This window comes from Phyllobates terribilis, unplaced genomic scaffold, assembly GCF_046119375.1.
Source record: "Phyllobates terribilis strain yellow unplaced genomic scaffold, ASM4611937v1 Scaffold_3__8_contigs__length_932513732, whole genome shotgun sequence".
Lineage (NCBI taxonomy): Eukaryota > Metazoa > Chordata > Amphibia > Anura > Dendrobatidae > Phyllobates > Phyllobates terribilis.
In genome coordinates this window covers 744,264,838-744,282,429 of record NW_027362763.1, presented here as the reverse complement: position 1 = coordinate 744,282,429, position 17,592 = coordinate 744,264,838, and the positions used below count along the sequence as shown (strand labels likewise).

The 17,592-nt window shown below is 42.4% G+C and overlaps 1 protein-coding gene across 1 annotated transcript in view; it reads right to left on the bottom strand.

Annotated features, from left to right (window-relative positions):
- SLC1A4 (solute carrier family 1 member 4) overlaps positions 1-17,592 on the bottom strand; it is a 42,573-nt gene that overhangs the window by 12,771 nt on the left and 12,210 nt on the right. Inside the window, exons 2-3 of the mRNA XM_073672168.1 lie at positions 2,337-2,379; positions 121-183 (exon numbers count right to left, since the gene is read on the bottom strand). Coding sequence (XP_073528269.1) covers positions 121-183; positions 2,337-2,379 — 106 coding nt within the window. The remainder of the gene's footprint in view (positions 1-120; positions 184-2,336; positions 2,380-17,592) is intronic.

Sequence of the window (17,592 nt, the reverse complement as noted above, 5' to 3'; positions counted from 1 at the left end):
TGAATTCAGCTTTGTGTACTACAGCAATACTGGTGTAGTTCGAGTGTGCGCTTGCTCAAGTCTTGATAAATCGGCCCCATGGTTTGTAGCTTATAGAATTCACTAAGCTCAGAACCTCACCCGCTCCATGGTGATGTTTCCATCAGTTGTGTTCCTTGTGAACGTCACGTACTCAGTTGCATACTGCAATAAAAATGATAAAAATTAATTATATAAATAGATAACTGTTTATTTTGCAAATGAACTTTTTTATGTGCACATTACAGAAAAGGTGGCGATCAGTGCAGGAAAAGAAAAATGGAGGTCTGATTGGAGATGGTACCTAGCCTGCTATCAGCCAACTAATCATGTGGCCAACTGCTTTCTAAAGCCAATCCACTATGCAAATTGCCTCTTCAGAGAAAAAGAGGACTTGAACTCTATAGTGCCACCTATTGGAAGCAGCAATCCTACAAGTCACAAGCCAGTGTGTCACGCTCCACAAGGAGAAACGTTACCTCTTAGACCTAAAGCCAATCCATACACTTTAGATAGCTGTCAGCCAAATGAATCTCCTCCAACTCTCCCATACACAAGAGCGCTCAGCTAGCTAGTGCCCTTGTATTCTCTGTGAGACAGTGGCTGCCAGACATCTCTGGCAATGGCTTATCTCTTAGAAAATAAAAGAATTAGAAGTCTGAAAGTGGACATGATGGATCATCCTGTCGGGAGACAGTCGGCCAACTTTAAACTGTTGGCCAAACCTGTCGATATTGGCCAGTCCGCTTGACGTTAGCCAAATGTGTATGGTGGCCTTGAAATGTATAGCTAGCTTCAAGATTATTATTATTATTTATTATTATAGCGCCATTAATTCCATGCATTTGCATGTGAAAAAGGGGTATACATAGCAAACAACAAGTACAATAATTTGAACAAAAACAAGTCACCGACTGGTACATGAGGAGAGAGGACCCTGCCCGCGAGGGCTAAGATGGTCTGTTACTTCTCCTGACAAAATAACAAATCAAAAAATTTCTTAGAATTCTGACACTGGCAAACGCTATTGAGTTGGGGGGATTGGGTACTGCCATTGTCAATTTATTCATACATTTCCAGGAGAAATAACAGAGAAACAACAAAACACAGAATTCTAATAAATGTTCTTGTGAGATTATTAATCCATCATGAGTACAAGTAATAATTAAAACAGTCATGTCAGGAGAACCAATAGATTCTATTTTAGACCTTATGTACATGGCAGAGATGAATGCACTGTTCTTGTATAGAGGCACACACGGTCACCGGACTATAGAACGACACAGGCTCCATATAGGGGTGTAACAATCGCAGTCAAAAAGGGTGTGACCTTGATAGGGTCCATCCATGTGGGGGGGGGAGGCCCGCCAACACTAGCGCCAGTTTCACCAGGATGTGCGTCCTCTGATGAAAATTCAGCTGAAATGTATTGCAGAGCAGAAACCCGCCGCCTTCCTGTGCTGCAATACACACTGCCGGCCAATCAGAGACCGACAACAGTTGTCGACTCGCCAGTGATGGGGGGCGCATGACATTCACATCATGTGCTGCCTGTGCCGGAATGCTGACGTCAGCTGCCGACTTCTGTGCCGGCTACAGAGAAGGAAGCCACATGTCATGGGTGGGAGTGGAAAAGGTAAAAATAATGGTTTGTTTATTTTTAAAATGTGCTGGAGAAGAATGGAAGGAGCCCAGGATGGAGGCATTATTCCAGGAAGGAGACCAGGATGGGGGGCATTGTTATAGCATGGAACCAGAATGGAGGACATTATTCCTGGAAAGGGCCCATGATGGGGGACATTATTACAGAAAGGGGCCAGGATGGGGCAGATTATTACAGGAAACAGCAAGGACAGGGGTCATTATTACATGGGGGGTAAACACACATGTCTTTATAGGGTCAATACATCTAACCAACATGGAGGTGGAGGCCCAGGTCCAAATTTTACACCGGGGCCCATTGTACTTTAGTTACGCCACTGGCTCTATAAGTGTCACCATATGGTACATCTGTATTGGCTTTATATAGCCTCTGGATGCCATAAAAACTTTGCCATACAACTTGTTCTCCTTGTCTTTGTATGTGTATTTTACTCCTCCTGTTACAATCCATGACCTAAGGAAGAAACTTCCTGAAATGTTTGTCTGAGCATCACTGAGCTTGTCAAATCTTTCTGTGCGAACACATTGGAAGACAATGTTCTCATTATATTCAGAAGACCTAAGATGGTACATTTGTGGGAATCTGAATATCTCAGCACAGGCTGCAGGTTCCTGCTGCATCTTATGTTCAAGCTACAATACTGTATTTGTCTCACCGATCGGAAGGCTGCAGCCACAAGATTTGCAGGCATCAGGTTTCTGAAAATGAAAGAAAGAAGAATTTTTAACTGCAAGTTTATATTATCATGTGAAAATAGTGGGAGTTTTCATTCATTTTTTTATACGATCATATTGTAACAGTTTTCCAATAATTATAACATTTAATCATATTATTAAAAGTCAATCCATACAAAAAAAAAACAAAAGTGCAAAGTAATGACTATAAAAGTATGCAATAATTGCTACGTTTCTTACCTGAATTCCTATAATGTAGACTGAGATCTCTAATAGTACAATTAGAACAGTCTAATGGCAGTGCTGACCCTGTGGGTGCACGGGCATAAGCCACATTACCATAGGTGGCAGAATGAACGCAGCTACGGACCTCTATTCCCTTATACCAGGGCTTCTCAGACTTCTACGGAGACCACACCAAATAGTTGAAGGCGATACCTGAGCTTCCCTATTTGTGGCCAAAAACCATAACAAAATGAAGAATATTGCTCAATTAACTTTTTGTCTTCTAAATGCTATATAACATAAGAATAAGCAAAAATGTTCTCTTGTTTAAACGGGAACCTGTCACCCTGAGAATCGCAATTTACCTGCAGATATTGGGGTAATCTGGGCCATTTTACTGAAGCAGCTGCAGGGGAAAATGAAGTTTTACTTTCCTTGCAGCCGCTTGCTTGTAATCATAGGGAAGGTGCAGAAAGGTATGACATTTACTGCTCGCTACACATTGGGCGCAGTTGTAGACACTCTCCAGAACTTTGATTGACAGCCTGGTCTGCAGTGTGTTTGTGTATGTATAGCAGAAATCACGGTCTCCTATGAACGTCAACCATGGCGTTCACAGAATTATCATAATGGCAGGCACAGGGGTCTTCAGCAAACTCCTGGCTGTCATGATGACCTATCAGCGCCCTACGATCACGTCACAGATGTGCCAATAGGAGCTTGCAATGACAGGCCCCTCCAGCAGGCGCATGTTAAATGCCGCTGTCAGAGATTGTTGACAGCAGGATTTAACAGGTTAACAGCCATTGGGGAAGCTCTGCTCCAACCATGACTGTTAGAGGCACATGATGGCTGATTAAATCAGTCATCATGTGCAGGGAAAAATGCAGGCTCGGCGTGCGAAGGCAGGGACACGACTTTGTCATTCAAGTTCGTCAAAGGGGTGAACATAGATAGTGATATGAAAAATTAAAAAGCAAAAAACAAAAACAATAAATTTAACCTAAAAACCTGATTTAAACAATAGGTCATTTTGTGATTGCACATTCCCTCTAAGTTTCTTGTGTTTGAATAGTTTCTGACTTTTGATTCATGTTTTATTTATAGCTCTTTTTGTGGAAAAAGTATCACAGCTATGAAAGAAATGCTACACTTGGTTCATTTGTAACCTCTAAGGTTATACGTGTCCACAGCTTCAACTAGGAGTGAATGAAGCCGTCAGAGCAACTGAAGTTCAACTTTACATTCTTGTCGATGCAAGTTCAAGAGCGCACCACAGTAAGCGAGAGAAGAGAGAGATTCTGCAAAGTAGGAGACGTTTTTTTGTGCTTTCTGCATTATAATTGCGCCTCCATTTGGGAAACCAATAAATAATAAAAAAAAAAAAAACAAGTTATTTAAAATCCAGCATACTCAGGTCATACTCCAGAAAGCGCAGTGACATTGGTCTGCCCCTTACACATTCTCATCATGACATGCATTATTACCAACTACCTTACAGAACTCAAAATGATAAATACAGAACTGTTAATATATAATTGCTCCAGGATTCCTGTAGAATTCTTTTTCAATTTTCTATGAGACTCCTACTTTATCTATAATTTTTCTTTTCCCAGTGTGTGTGGTTTGCACAGTCCCAGCACTATTCTGGGCGGCTATTCATACAGTAGCAGTTTGCTTTCTAGTGAACAAAGACTGAGGGCTTTGGCGCGATCTGGCACGTTTCCCACTCTTTGAAAGGCTCTTTATCAGTTGCCTGGCTCTCGCTGAGTTATAACTTGGAAGCATTTGTGTTCCTCTGCAGCAGTTGTCATGAGTCTCCTTTATACACATTTTCTTCTTAAGAGATCTAAAATATTCCAAGGTTTCTCCCCTCCCTACACATTATTTTTGCACAAGTATTCAGAGAGCCTAAGACGCTAATGTAACATCAACATGGCGTGAAAACTTTTGGTTGGGGTTTCTTTCACATAAATATCTTTACATTATTAGAATTTAAAATTATTGATAGGGTTTAGTCAATGATTTAAACTTTTTTTTCAGATATCAATAGAAACTTCCCTTTTAGGGTCAGTACTTCACAGGTCTTAAAAGAGTTGAGAGTTGACATTTAAAGAATGTCAGCAAGGTCAAACATGCCATAGAAGTAGTCCAAACAGTTGCTATGGGTTCATATGATGGGGGGGGGGGGTCCAGCTCTGACTATACTTTTATCTTTTCCTATGGGCTACGAGAACCTACACATGGCTTTCCTGTGTTTTGGGGCAGAGTGGAGGCAGTTTGAAAGTTTGCGCTAAAGACCTCTCTATATTGTAAGAGAAGTATATTAGAGAGAGTCCGTCGGCACGTTTCATCCACGTGAACTGCTACTAACACTGCTGGATAGATGACATTAAAAAAAGATAGTAGAAAAAGGAGATTGACGTTTCAAAGTAGACCGCGCTGCTGTAGAAAAGAAGCCGTTACAGAACAGAAAAGTAATTTCGCAGTTTTCATTTTTAGATGTTTCGTGCTCACACCGAGACCTTTTTCAAATACAAACTTCATAGAACAAAATAAAGAAAGAAACAAAGAAATTTGTTCTATGTGGTTTGTTTTTTAAAGGGTCTGAGTGAGAGCGCGAAACGCGTGAAAATAAAAACTATGATATTACTATTCCATTATGGAACTCTTACCTCTCTTCATCAGCGCGGTCTACTTTGAAACCTCAATCTCATTTTTCTACTAATTGATATACAAAAGAAGGTTTACCTTCATTTGCTGACGGGACTGCAGCAGCTGTAATATTCATGGGCAATTATAATTGGAGTTGTGACAATCACAACCTTTTCAGGTGAGCAACTCCATAACTCCCTTCTCATCTGTAACTTTCAATATCACCCCATCTGCACTTGTCTCCCCACCTTTTTTTCATAAAAAAAAAAGTTAGGATAACTGAAAAAAATGAAGTTTAATTCTTTCTCGTATGCAAATTAGTTGGCACAGTGCAGCTCCGTCAACAGAATAGTGTCCTCGGCCGGGTACTGCACATTCGTCCCTTATTGATTTGAATACTGAGCGGATGTGCAGTACCCAGCCGCGGCCACTATAGAGTTGATGGAGCTGTGCTGTTCAACTGAGCAGTTCCGACCGACACTGGGAACAGCTGATCGGCAAGGCAACCGGGTGTTGCTCCCCCACCAATCAGACATTGATGATCTATCCTAAGGATAGGCAAACAATGTAAAAGTAGTGGACAACCTCTTTAAAGGTATCATTTGGCTATTCTGCTGCTATTAATGTTCTTCTGGACTTTTTGAGCCCTGTTGTGTTAAAGGTCCATTATTGTGTGGGTATACTGGAGGTTGATATATTCATATAATAAATGATCAATGTGAATACAAAAGACATGGGATTACAAGGCAAAAATAATACATAAATCACATGCTAATCACAGATTAGCTATTAAATCTGTCATGAAACACAAGTGTTCTTTTCCAGCCACATATTTTTCTAAGGAAAAACAAACAATGTATTCACTTTCTAAGTCCCCCATATTGATTTTCATAGCAGGGGTGGACAGAATGAAGATCTGCTACAAAAGTGATTCATGCTGTGGTAGATTTTGCCTGGCCGCGCAATGATTTTTGCTCTGAGGGTCACAGTGGACATATCCCCTTAAGCAAGAAAATATCATGTTCCTCATTACTAAGCTAGGAACAAAATATTCTTGTAGTATTTGGTACAGGATCATAAGCTCAGTATGATGGGACCATCAGATGGAACTAATATTTGGAAAACCTTGTGTGGTCTTACAATAACATATCAAGCCTGAAAGGAAGAAAAACGCTCTCATGAAGAATTTATAACATTCCAGAGTAATAAAAAGTTATATAACTTAACTTGTATTGATCCTGAGTTACAGGATCACTTATTGTGGGACCCTCACAGGCAGGGTAGCGATGGGGTCTTCAGTTGTTGGGGTCTTCAGTAGTTGTCTGTCATGCTAACCTAACAGCAGTGATCGGAGCTAGTTATACAGCTCCCACCATGTATGGCACGGGCTCAGCTATTGAGCCTGCTCCATACACCCGCACTTGACATATAGTTGTACTCAAAAGTTTACATACCCCGGCAGAATTTTTCCTTTCTTGGCCTTGTTTCAGGGAATATAAATGACAACAAAAAAACTTTTTCTCCACTCATTGTTATTGGTTGGGTGAAGCCATTTATTGTCAAACTACTGTGTTTTCTCTTTTTAAATCTTAATGACAACCAAACACATCCAAATAACCCTGATAAAAAGTTCACATACCCTGGTGATTTTGGCCTGATAACATGCACAGAATTTTACACAAATGGGTTTGAATGGCTACTAAAGGTAACATCCTCACTTGCAACCTGTTTGCTTGTAATCAGTGTGTGTGCATAAAAGCTGAGTGAGTTTCTGGGATCCAGACAGACTCTTGCATCTGTCATCCAGCCACTGACATATCTGGATTGTGAGTCATGGGGAAAGCAAAAGAATTGTCAACAAATTTAGGAAATACTTGTACTGCCTTTGAAAGATCAATTCTTTATCATCTTTTCTATGAATCATGTATTGTGTCATTCCTATGTTATTCCTCCTGGAAATATATCAATTAATAGACAACTGGTATCTTACTATTCTTACTGTTTTTGAGGTGTGTCCCTATACCCCTATAATATATAGTCCCTATAAGTTTCATATTGTTGACACTATCATACAGTATAGGCCACACCAAGGCTTTAAATAGCATCATCAATTCATCTGACTGCAAATCTAGAGATCCATTATTGTTCTCAACCCGGCCCAGACTGCTATGACGACTTCTCCTGACCATCCGGAAGTGTCTGATGATACAAATGTGGCTCCTTACTCTTCAGCCATACTTTACCTTTATTATTAACACAAATAAATTCTGACACCAGACCAGACACCAAAACATGTGCAGTGGTGTGAAAAAGTGTTTGCTCACTTCCCGATTTCTTATTCTTTTGCATGTTTGTCACACTTAAATGTTTCAAATCACAAAACAAATTTAAATATTAGACAAAGATAACACAAGTAAACCCAAAATGCAGTTTTTAAATGAAGGTCTTTATTATTAAGGGAAAAAGAAATCCAAACCTACAGGGACCTGTGTGGAAAAGTGATTGCCCCCAAAACCTAATAACTGGTTGGGCTACCCTTAGCAGCAAGAACTGCAATCAAGCGTGTGATCAACACTTTTTCACAGCACTGTATATTAATTGGAGGCCCCTACTGCAGTGGGTGCATGGACTGGTTCATTGCTCACCTATTTTAGAATAATTACATCTGTTGCTTACTCAATAGTGCAAATGCATGAGGTAGGTGCTTCCACAGGCATTGATACTGTCTAAACCTGGTAAGCAGGCAAGCAAGAGCAGCGGGTCTCTTAGCAGCTCCATACAATGCAGTGTGTATATGGTACCCATTTATTATCCAGCCATATGCGTAAGGTTATCTATACTTTATAATTTACTGAAAAGTTTCTTGTGTTATTGTAAAGGTAGTGTGATGAGACGCTATAGTTTTGATCAAAGAGGTTGTCCAGGTTTGACACGAATGTCTGCAGACTTATGAATCCTCACAGTGCGTGCATTTGAGTCAGCGGCGAGACCAGATAGTCATGTGACTACAAGTATGTGATATGCTATTAATATGACCCTTATACAGCTATATTGGCGTACGTGGTATAAGATACTTCCCACAGACGCCAAATAATGCCAACTCATAATACATATGCTCAATGAGAAGCAAGAGTTTTGACGGCATAAAAAATTTCTGTATATTTTATTGACAACATTAATCAATATAAAATGCAAACAGTGATTAAGATAAAGTGCACAGAGATAGCAGCAATAACCACTGGCATTGAGGCCAATGGTCCCATCAGTAAATGGAACGCATAAACCATATCAAGGCAAAAAGGAAAAAAGTATAACATAACCACATTTTGAAGCCGGCAATTGAGTCTGTCTTAAGATAGAATTAATAAATAGTACCATATTGAGTGAGTAATTTAGTGACAGAGCCAATTGCATTGCATATATTTACAGAGGATACTATATGTATACCAGGACAAAGTGTCTGCTATTAATGTGCATATAATATGTACGTGCAGTTAATCCTTCTTACCCAGAAGGGGGCCAGATGGAAGCCAGTAGTAAGAGAGCGCAATGGCGTGCCCCGACGCGCGTTTCACGGCCACTTGCGGCCGCTTCCTCAAGGGGTGCTCTCTTACTACTGGCTTCCATCTGGTCCCCTTCTGGGTAAGAAGGATTAACTGCACTTACATATTATATGCACATTAATTGCAGCAGACACTTTGTCCTGATATACAGTCATGGCCAAAAGTTTTGAGAATGACACCAAAATTATATTTTCACATGATCTGCTGGCCTCTGGTTTTTATTAGTGTTTGTATGATGTTTATATCACATACAGAAATATAATTGCAAGCATATTATGAGTACCAATAGGTTATATTGACAGTTAGAATGAGTTAATGCAGCAAGTCAATATTTGCAGTGTTGCCCCTTCTTCTTCAAGACCTCTGTAATTCTCCCTGGCATGCTCTCAATCAAATTTTGGACCAAATCCTGACTGATAGCAGTCCATTCTTGCATAATCAATGCTTGCATTTTGCCAGAATTTGTTGGTTTTTGTTTGTCCACCCGTCTCTTGATGATTGACCACAAGTTCTCAATGGGATTAAGATCTGGGGAGTTTCCAGGCCATGGACCCAAAATCTCTATGTTTTGTTCCATGAGCCATTTAGTTATCACCTTTGCTTTATGGCAAGGTGCTCCCTCATGCTGGAAAAGGCATTGTTGGGCACCAAACTGCTCTTGGACGATTGGGAGAAGTTGCTCTTGGAGGACATTCTGGTACCATTCTTTATTCATGGCTGTGTTTTTAGGCAAGACTGTGAGTGAGCCGATTCCCTTGGCTGAGAAGCAACCCCACACATGAATGGTTTCAGGATGCTTTACAGTTGGCATGAGACAAGACTGGTGGTAGCGCTCACCTCTTCTTCTCCGAATAAGCTGTTTTCCAGATGTCCCAAACAATCGAAAAGGGGCTTCATCAGAGAAAATGACTTTGCCCCAGTCCTCAGCAGTCCACTCCCTGTACCTTTTGCAGAATATCAGTCGGTCCCTGATGTTTTTTCTGGAGAGAAGTGGCTTCTTTGCTGCCCTTCTTGAAACCAGCCCTTGCTCAAAGAGTTTCCGCCTCACAGAGCGTGCAGAAGCACTCACACCAGCCTGCTGCCATTCCTGAGCAAGCTCGGCACTGCTGGTAGTACGATCCCGCAGCTGAAACAGTTTTAAGATACGGTCCTGGCGCTTGCTGGTCTTTCTTGGGCGCCCTGGAGCCTTTTTGACAACAATGGAAGTTCTCTCCTTGATGTTCTTGATGATGCGATAGATTGTTGACTGAGGTGCAATCTTTGTAGCTGCGATACTCTTCCCTGTTAGGCCATTTTTGTGCAGTGCAATGATGGCTGCACGTGTTTCTTTAGAGATAACCATGGTTAACTGAAGAGAAACAATGATACCAAGAACCAGCCTCCTTTTAAAGTGTCCAGTGATGTCATTCTTACTTAATCATGACTGATTGATCGCCAGCCCTGTCCTCATCAACACCCACACCTGTGTTAATGGATCAATCACTAAAACGATGTTAGCTGCTCCTTTTAAGGCAGGACTGCAATGATGTTGAAATGTGTTTTGGGGGTTAAAGTTCATTTTCTGGGCAAATATTGACTTTGCAAGTACAGTAATTGCTGTTAAGCTGATCACTCTTTGAAATTCAGGAGTATATGCAAATTGCCATTACAAAAAATGAAGCAGTAAACTTTGGAAAAATTACTATTTGTCTCATTCTCAATACTTTTGGCCATGACTGTACATATAGTATCCTCTGTAAATATATGCAATGCAATTGGCTCTGTCTCTAAATTACTCACTCAATATGGTACTATTTATTAATTCTATCTTAAGACAGACTCAATTGCCGGCTTCAAAATGTGGTTATGTTATACTTTTTTCCTTTTTGCCTTGATATGGTTTATGGGTTCCATTTACTGATGGGACTATTGGCCTCAATGCCAGTGGTTATTGCTGCTATCTCTGTGCACTTTATCTTAATCACTGTTTGCATTTTTATATTGATTAATGTTGTCAATAAAATATACAGAATTTTTTTATGCCGTCAAAACTCTTGTTTCTCATTGAGCACAAGTATGTGATATGTATACTTCTTGCCACATTCCGTTTGGATATGTGTAGTCTCACTCAATACAAAGAAATTGAGTGAGGCTGAGCACGTGTAGCCAGAATGTTGCCGGGAAAATGCATATCGCATACTTGTGATCACATGACCATCCGGTCTCATCACCGACATCGGAGAATCCTGACAGCGTGCACTGTGCGCACAACATAGATGTCTAAGAACGAATAATCTAGAATTGGAATGTTTAGAATTTATTAAAAAGTAATTTCCGGAGAACTGATTTCAATGTGTCAGTGCAATGTGGGAGGATTTTAGACCACTGCCATATTGTCATTGGAAGCGGTAAATATAAAGTCAATGAACGCTATAATATATCTATATATAACTCTGCTTTAAAGGGAACTGATGGAGATGTGCTGTACATGCATTTCAGTTTCTAGCAGTAAGAAACACTTTATGGGAAATCTGGCCAGTGATTGCTGGGAGCTGATAAATAATGTAATATTACTGAATGCGACACTTCATGGGATTCCTGCTTCCCCTCCAAGATCCTGGTTCTAGTCCACAGAGAAAATCAATTACTGCACATTACTGTACGCCGGGTATTGTCAATTAACACAAAAGACCATCGCCATTACACTTCCAGCCAGTCATTATGAGAATGTGCAGAACACCGTAAAAACCATAGACGGGGACATGCTGAATCTTAATAGAGATAAGATTTGTATCTCGCATATAATATCATATTCTGGGATTTTCACTGGATCTGGCTCTGTGTACTCCTACACTAAGACTTCCATTACTGCAGGAACCATGATGGAGCTGATGGATCCCATCACTTTATAATGGATATATCTGGTTTCCATAATAGAATAGAATAGCATCTTATGATATTGTTGGCCATATGGACTATAGCAGTGGTGGCAAACCAATGGCACACGTGCCAGAGGGGTCACCTAGAGCCCTCTCTGTGGGCATGCATGCAAGGCCTGGGAGACTCGCTCCCTTCTTCCCATCTTCAAATGCATTCGCGTGATGTCAGCACCAGCCACAATGCCTCCTGTGATGTCTGCACCAGCCCCAATGCCTCCTGTGATGTCCGCACCAGCCCCAATGCCTCCTGTGATGTCTGTTCCAGCCCCAATGCCTCCTGTGATATCAGCTCCAACCCCAATGCCTCCTGTTATGTCCACTCCAGCCCCACTGTCTCCTGCGATGTCTGCACCACCCCCAATTCCTCCTGTGATGTCCGCTCCAGCCCCACTGTCTCCTGCGATGTCTGCACTAGCCCCAATGACTCCTGTGATGTCCGTTCCAGCCCCAATGCCTCCTGTGATGTCTACTACAGCCCCAATGCCTCCTGTGATGTCTGCTTCAGCCCTACTGTCTCTTGCGATGTCCGCACAAGCCCCAATGCCTCCTGTGATGTCCACTCCAGCCCAATTGTCTCCTGTGATGTCTGCACTAGCCCCAATGTCTCTTGTAATGTTCACACCAGCCCTAGGTTAAATTGCTGTCTTGCCACTTTGTGATAAATAAGTGGGCTTTGGGTTGCCATTTGGGCACACAGTCTCTAAAAAGTTTGCCATCACTGGACTATAGCATCAGTATGACCATATTCTAATCTAAACATTTTATTATTGCTGAAGAATTAAAATCCCCCATACACATTAGATGAAAGTTAGCCAAACCCACCAATTTTTGGGGACAGCTCACCATCTGATACATATGGGATCTAATTGACTCTCACCCAATAGATGATGTCAGGGAGAAAAAGATGGAGCAGTTGGAATGCTTTTGTTTTCCTGTCGGCCAATCCAATCTCTTGCATTGGGGAATCGGGAGAGATGGCCGTCTGCCGGATGAACAGCATGAGTGTGTCAGCTTCCATCCAGAAGGCCATCGGAGATTGGATTTATGGACAATTGGTTACTCCTTTTACCCTCATTTTGAAGCGTTTGCTGTGATTGAAGTCCAGAGTCATGTCTAGCAGTTACTTTCACAAGAAACTTGTAAAAACATTTTTTACAGGCTTTGATTTTTGTACAAGGACATTATCATGCTGATACAGGTAAATCTGTGGGCAACAGATTGGGCACCAGATTGGAGGCACAAATTGTAAAGAATCTAAACTATTCTGTATTTTTACATTTCCATTAACTTGAATAAGAGGCATACTAACTATTCCGGCAATATAACGGTGTACAAGTGCCCAAGGCTAGTGCTCCTTAGTCTATAACTAAACTGTTTAAATCGCGTCAGACCTGCAAAAAATGCAATTTATAAGTGCAATATTAAAACATATTTTAAAGTAATTGTATCCCAGCTATAATGGTGGGCAGTCCATGACCTTTAAAATGGAACTATAGTTTCAAGTAACTTTTTAGAATAAACTGTCCTGTATGATGAATAACATTATTTTTGTCCATGATATGACTTGTATTCTGCATTTTCACCATTTTTCCCTTCTGCAGGCTCTATTTCTTAATTTGCAATTCACCCTTAGCTGGTGAGAAGAGACTAGCAGTTATGATCTCTCTCATACCCAGCACACAAAGACATGACAAATTCCTGCTCTTCATTCCTTAGCTAGCACACAGACAGAATCAGGAGCAGCTTGGAGGATATTATAGCGTAATGGTAATCACACACGCCCCCTGAGGAAGCAGGGTGAAACGCGGGTTGGGGCTCGGCGCTGCACTGGGTAAGTTTACCTACTTTACTTACATGTATAGAACCTGTCAGTTCAAACTTTAACCATGCTTGCAATTGGATTCCTCTGTGTCAACAGTATGTATGCTTGATTGATCACACTATGCACTTTTTGAATTTTTCATAAGTTGTGGATGCAAGAAAGTGCCAATGATTCCGCGCTCCTCCGGGTCAAACGAAGTGATGCAATACCAAGTGCTTGGTTAAGAATCCATTTATTTAGAAGCTTATTTATTTTAGCTTCTAAATAAATGGATTCTTAACCAAGCACTTGGTATTGCATCACTTCGTTTGACCCGGAGGAGCGCGGAATCATTGGCACTTTCTTGCATCCACAACTTATGGTACATGGACCCTTGAGGTTTGGTGTCTCCTGCAGCACTCCACTATACCATCATATGAGTTGTGCAATTCACAACTCACCAAGGTAAGCATCCTTTTTCCTTTATACCACTACTTGTCTGGGTAACAGCGATATTGGCGCCCCCTCTCCATCTTATTTATGCTTTTTGAATTTTTGAAATTTCTGAATTTTTTGAACTGATGAATAGGCAATCGGTTTAATTATCTTGTTCTCTCATAAGAGACAATTATCCACCGGTATGTTGTTGTGATATACTGATTATCTGTGAGGTAGATCAAGTGATGTGTATATATATATATATATATATATATATATATATATATATATATATAATGTCGGGGTAAAAGAGAATATATATATTTGTAACTTTTATACTTTTGTAACTTTTATACGCTTTTTTGCTAATGTACTAACCACCATTTTGTATCATATAACAATAAGCTTTCCTTGCTACGTAATACTCAAATCGAAACTTAAACTAAGACAGTTCCAGTGTTGCCAAGACTTATTTCAGAGAAACGAAACAAGATTATAAGCTGACGGCTGCAATATCTGCCCAGAGACTGAGATAAGGAGATGTGGACCAATCAGGAGTGGCCAGACACTGGACTTTCATGGCTTACCCCGCCCCGGACAACCCCTTTTCCCTCCCCATTATGTAGTGTATTTAGGTTTGTGCATGTAAAAAATAAAAACAGAACATTGCTGAGGACGTTGTCTGTAGTAGCCTTCTGAGCATGCTCTGAGCTTGAACCAGCTTGTTGTCTGACTCATTCTTTGAATGGTTGACCCATGCTCATAGTTTGAATTTGGAGTGACTGGAGGACAAGTGGAATGTCATCACGACCCCCACAAATGGCGCCCAACGTGGGGCGTGGCTAGCGGTACGCCGCCCTCCCGGACCCATATTGCTGACTTCCCTGGTGGTGACCGCGGTGGCTGAATTTGAGGCCTGATCAACCTCCATCGAACACGGTAAGTTGAGATGTATTTTATATGTCTCACTTGCCTGTGTGTCAGCCGCAGCGGTTCCTGTGGGATTGTCAGATTGGATCTGGGTGGGTGACCGGTCGAGTGGTGAGACCTTGGGCGTCCCGCACCACGTCCTGAACCAGCAAGTGTTAAAACGAGTGACGTCGCATGCCTGCGCGTGCTCGTGTGCACACCACCTCCTCCTCCTCCGGTCACTGAACTTTCTTTAGATAGCTGCCTCCCGTAACTGATAGTCGAAGTTTCAAAGCATTCCTGAATTGTAGTGTAAGGGAGAAAGGATCTGTGACGAATTGAGAGGTGCTCTTCGTCTACACAGAGACTGCTGTAAAGTCAAGGTTAGGAAAGGAGATAGATTGAGAGGTGTACTCTCTATCTCATCAGTGTATTGAGAGGTACTCTACACTGACGGGTGGTGCCGTGGTAGGAAAGAAGACGGATTGAGAGGTGCTCTTCGTCTTATACAGAGAAACCTCATAAGGAGGGGTTCTGCTGTCAGTCAGGGTGCCGTGGTGAGTCGTACTGTAAAGTCGCCATTCAAGGTTAGGGAAGGGATAGATTGAGAGGTGACTCTCTATCTCATCAGTGTATGGAGAGGTACTCTACACTGACGAGTGGCGACCTGTCGGCTGCACCAGTGATCTGAGTCGCGACAGATCATTGCATTCTATAAGAAAATGTTGTGTATATTCAAATTTGAAAGATTTCGTAAGTTGCGGAATGCTGCTGTGGGAGTTAAGCCAATTAGTGGAGTTACGGGAAGGCAAGAAGGCAAGAAGAATGTTAGGAATTTGTATAACATGATAAGCTTATCCAGTACAGGCAGGCTTTAGTTTTCAGTGTAGAATGAATGTGTTACACAGAAGTTGGGAAAGTTGGGTGAGGATTTCTACACCAGGCTCATGCACATCTTAGAGTAGATGGTGCAGGGGGGAACAGAGAATGCCGAGCCTTTGTTCGGATACATGAAAGCTGCAGAATGTGATTTGTTATCTGCCCCCAAAATGGCCGTTGCACCTTTGATGCCTGTCACTACACTGAGCCCTCAGTCACCACCCTATAATGGCGCCGACGCCAAATCACCGGAAGGGTGGACGTGTCGGGTGTGTGGAGAGCAAAACCCACTCTGGGTGGGCCGCCCATGGCACGAAGCCCAGCCTGCCTCCAAGAACATTCCCACTTCCACTCTAACTCCTCCCTCCAACGGCCATCTTACTACACCTTTTCCTGCCTCCAAGAACATTCCCACTTCCACTCTAACTCCTCCCTCCAACGGCCATCTTACTACACCTTTTCCTGCCTCCAAGAACATTCCCACTTCCACTCTAACTCCTCCCTCCAACGGCCATCTTACTACACCTTTTCCTGCCTCCAAGAACTATCCCATTTCCACTCCAACTCCTCCCTCCCACGGCCATCTTGCTACACCTCTTACTTGTTGTGGGAGGCCCGGAAAGCCCCAATCCGGCCTTTATCCACTACTAGATCCGTCCGGTGCATATTACCAGCCACCAGCACAGGTGGAAAAGCCCGCAGTCCCAGAGCACCCATCTGAAACTAATGTGACACCCTCTGCTCCAGTCCACGATGCTGAGACGCTTCCCCTGTTTCCTATGGGAGTCACCCACAACCCTGGGGATATCCTCCTCAACCCCCCCAGAATTTCAGGCCAGACTGCTCTCCCTCCGCCAACATACTGTTACTCAAGACGATACGGAGCCAGATGAGGGATGGGCTCAAGATACTCCAGCCCCCCCCCCTCCTTTACCCCATACGTCTCCTATGGCATCCTCCACCCCATATCCATTACCCGTACTCCGGCCCTTGCTCCAAGCAACTGCTGACAGAACACCACCCCCCAGTCTCTCAGAAGTCTGGGACCCCTGCCGCTCCCGGAATCTAGTAGACCCATCAGGACGCCCTGTCACTCTGTCAATAGGCTATGGTGACATCCTTACACATCGGGTGGGGGCCATGGTCAACCCTGCAAACACCTGTATGAGCCATGTTGGAGGATTGGCTCGCAAAATTTCCCTTGCTGCTGGTTCTACTCTGGCTGCAGAATGCCAGGCTCACTTAGCCAAAAACGGAGAGCTTTCAAAAGGCCATGGATTCCACAAAAGCAGGATCCCTTAGTACGTATGAATCCGGCCTAGAATACATGAAACAGTTAAAGGCCTGGGCTCAGAATCGCTTGTCAGATCAAGCTGGGTCTATACAAGATGTTCAACAAGACCCTGATGAATCTGTGGAAAGATACGCTGCAAGACTCAGCATGCATTTTGAGGATCTCGGATACAGTTTTCACGTCAAGGTTCAGGCCCTAGTAGATGGCCTACAAGACGCTCTCAGAGATGAAGTCCTGAGAGTACGGCCCGAGATTCGTTCTTCTTCTTTCAATGACGCGGTGGACTTCGTTAAAGTTTTCCAAAAATCAATGCTAAAAATGGAAAAAGATATTAAGCCAAAGAAGAAAGCCGCTCCTGCCATGGTATATCAAGCTCAAGAAAGCTACCCACTCCCTGGCAACCAACATGGAATCAAGTGGGTAATGGTTAAAGGCACAGGTGATGATACTCCTCCCACATATAGAAGACGAGACAGAAGAGATGACAAGGGACCATCCAGAAACAGAAGACAATCTCGTGATTCTGGAGGACGAATGTTGTGTTGGAAGTGTGGT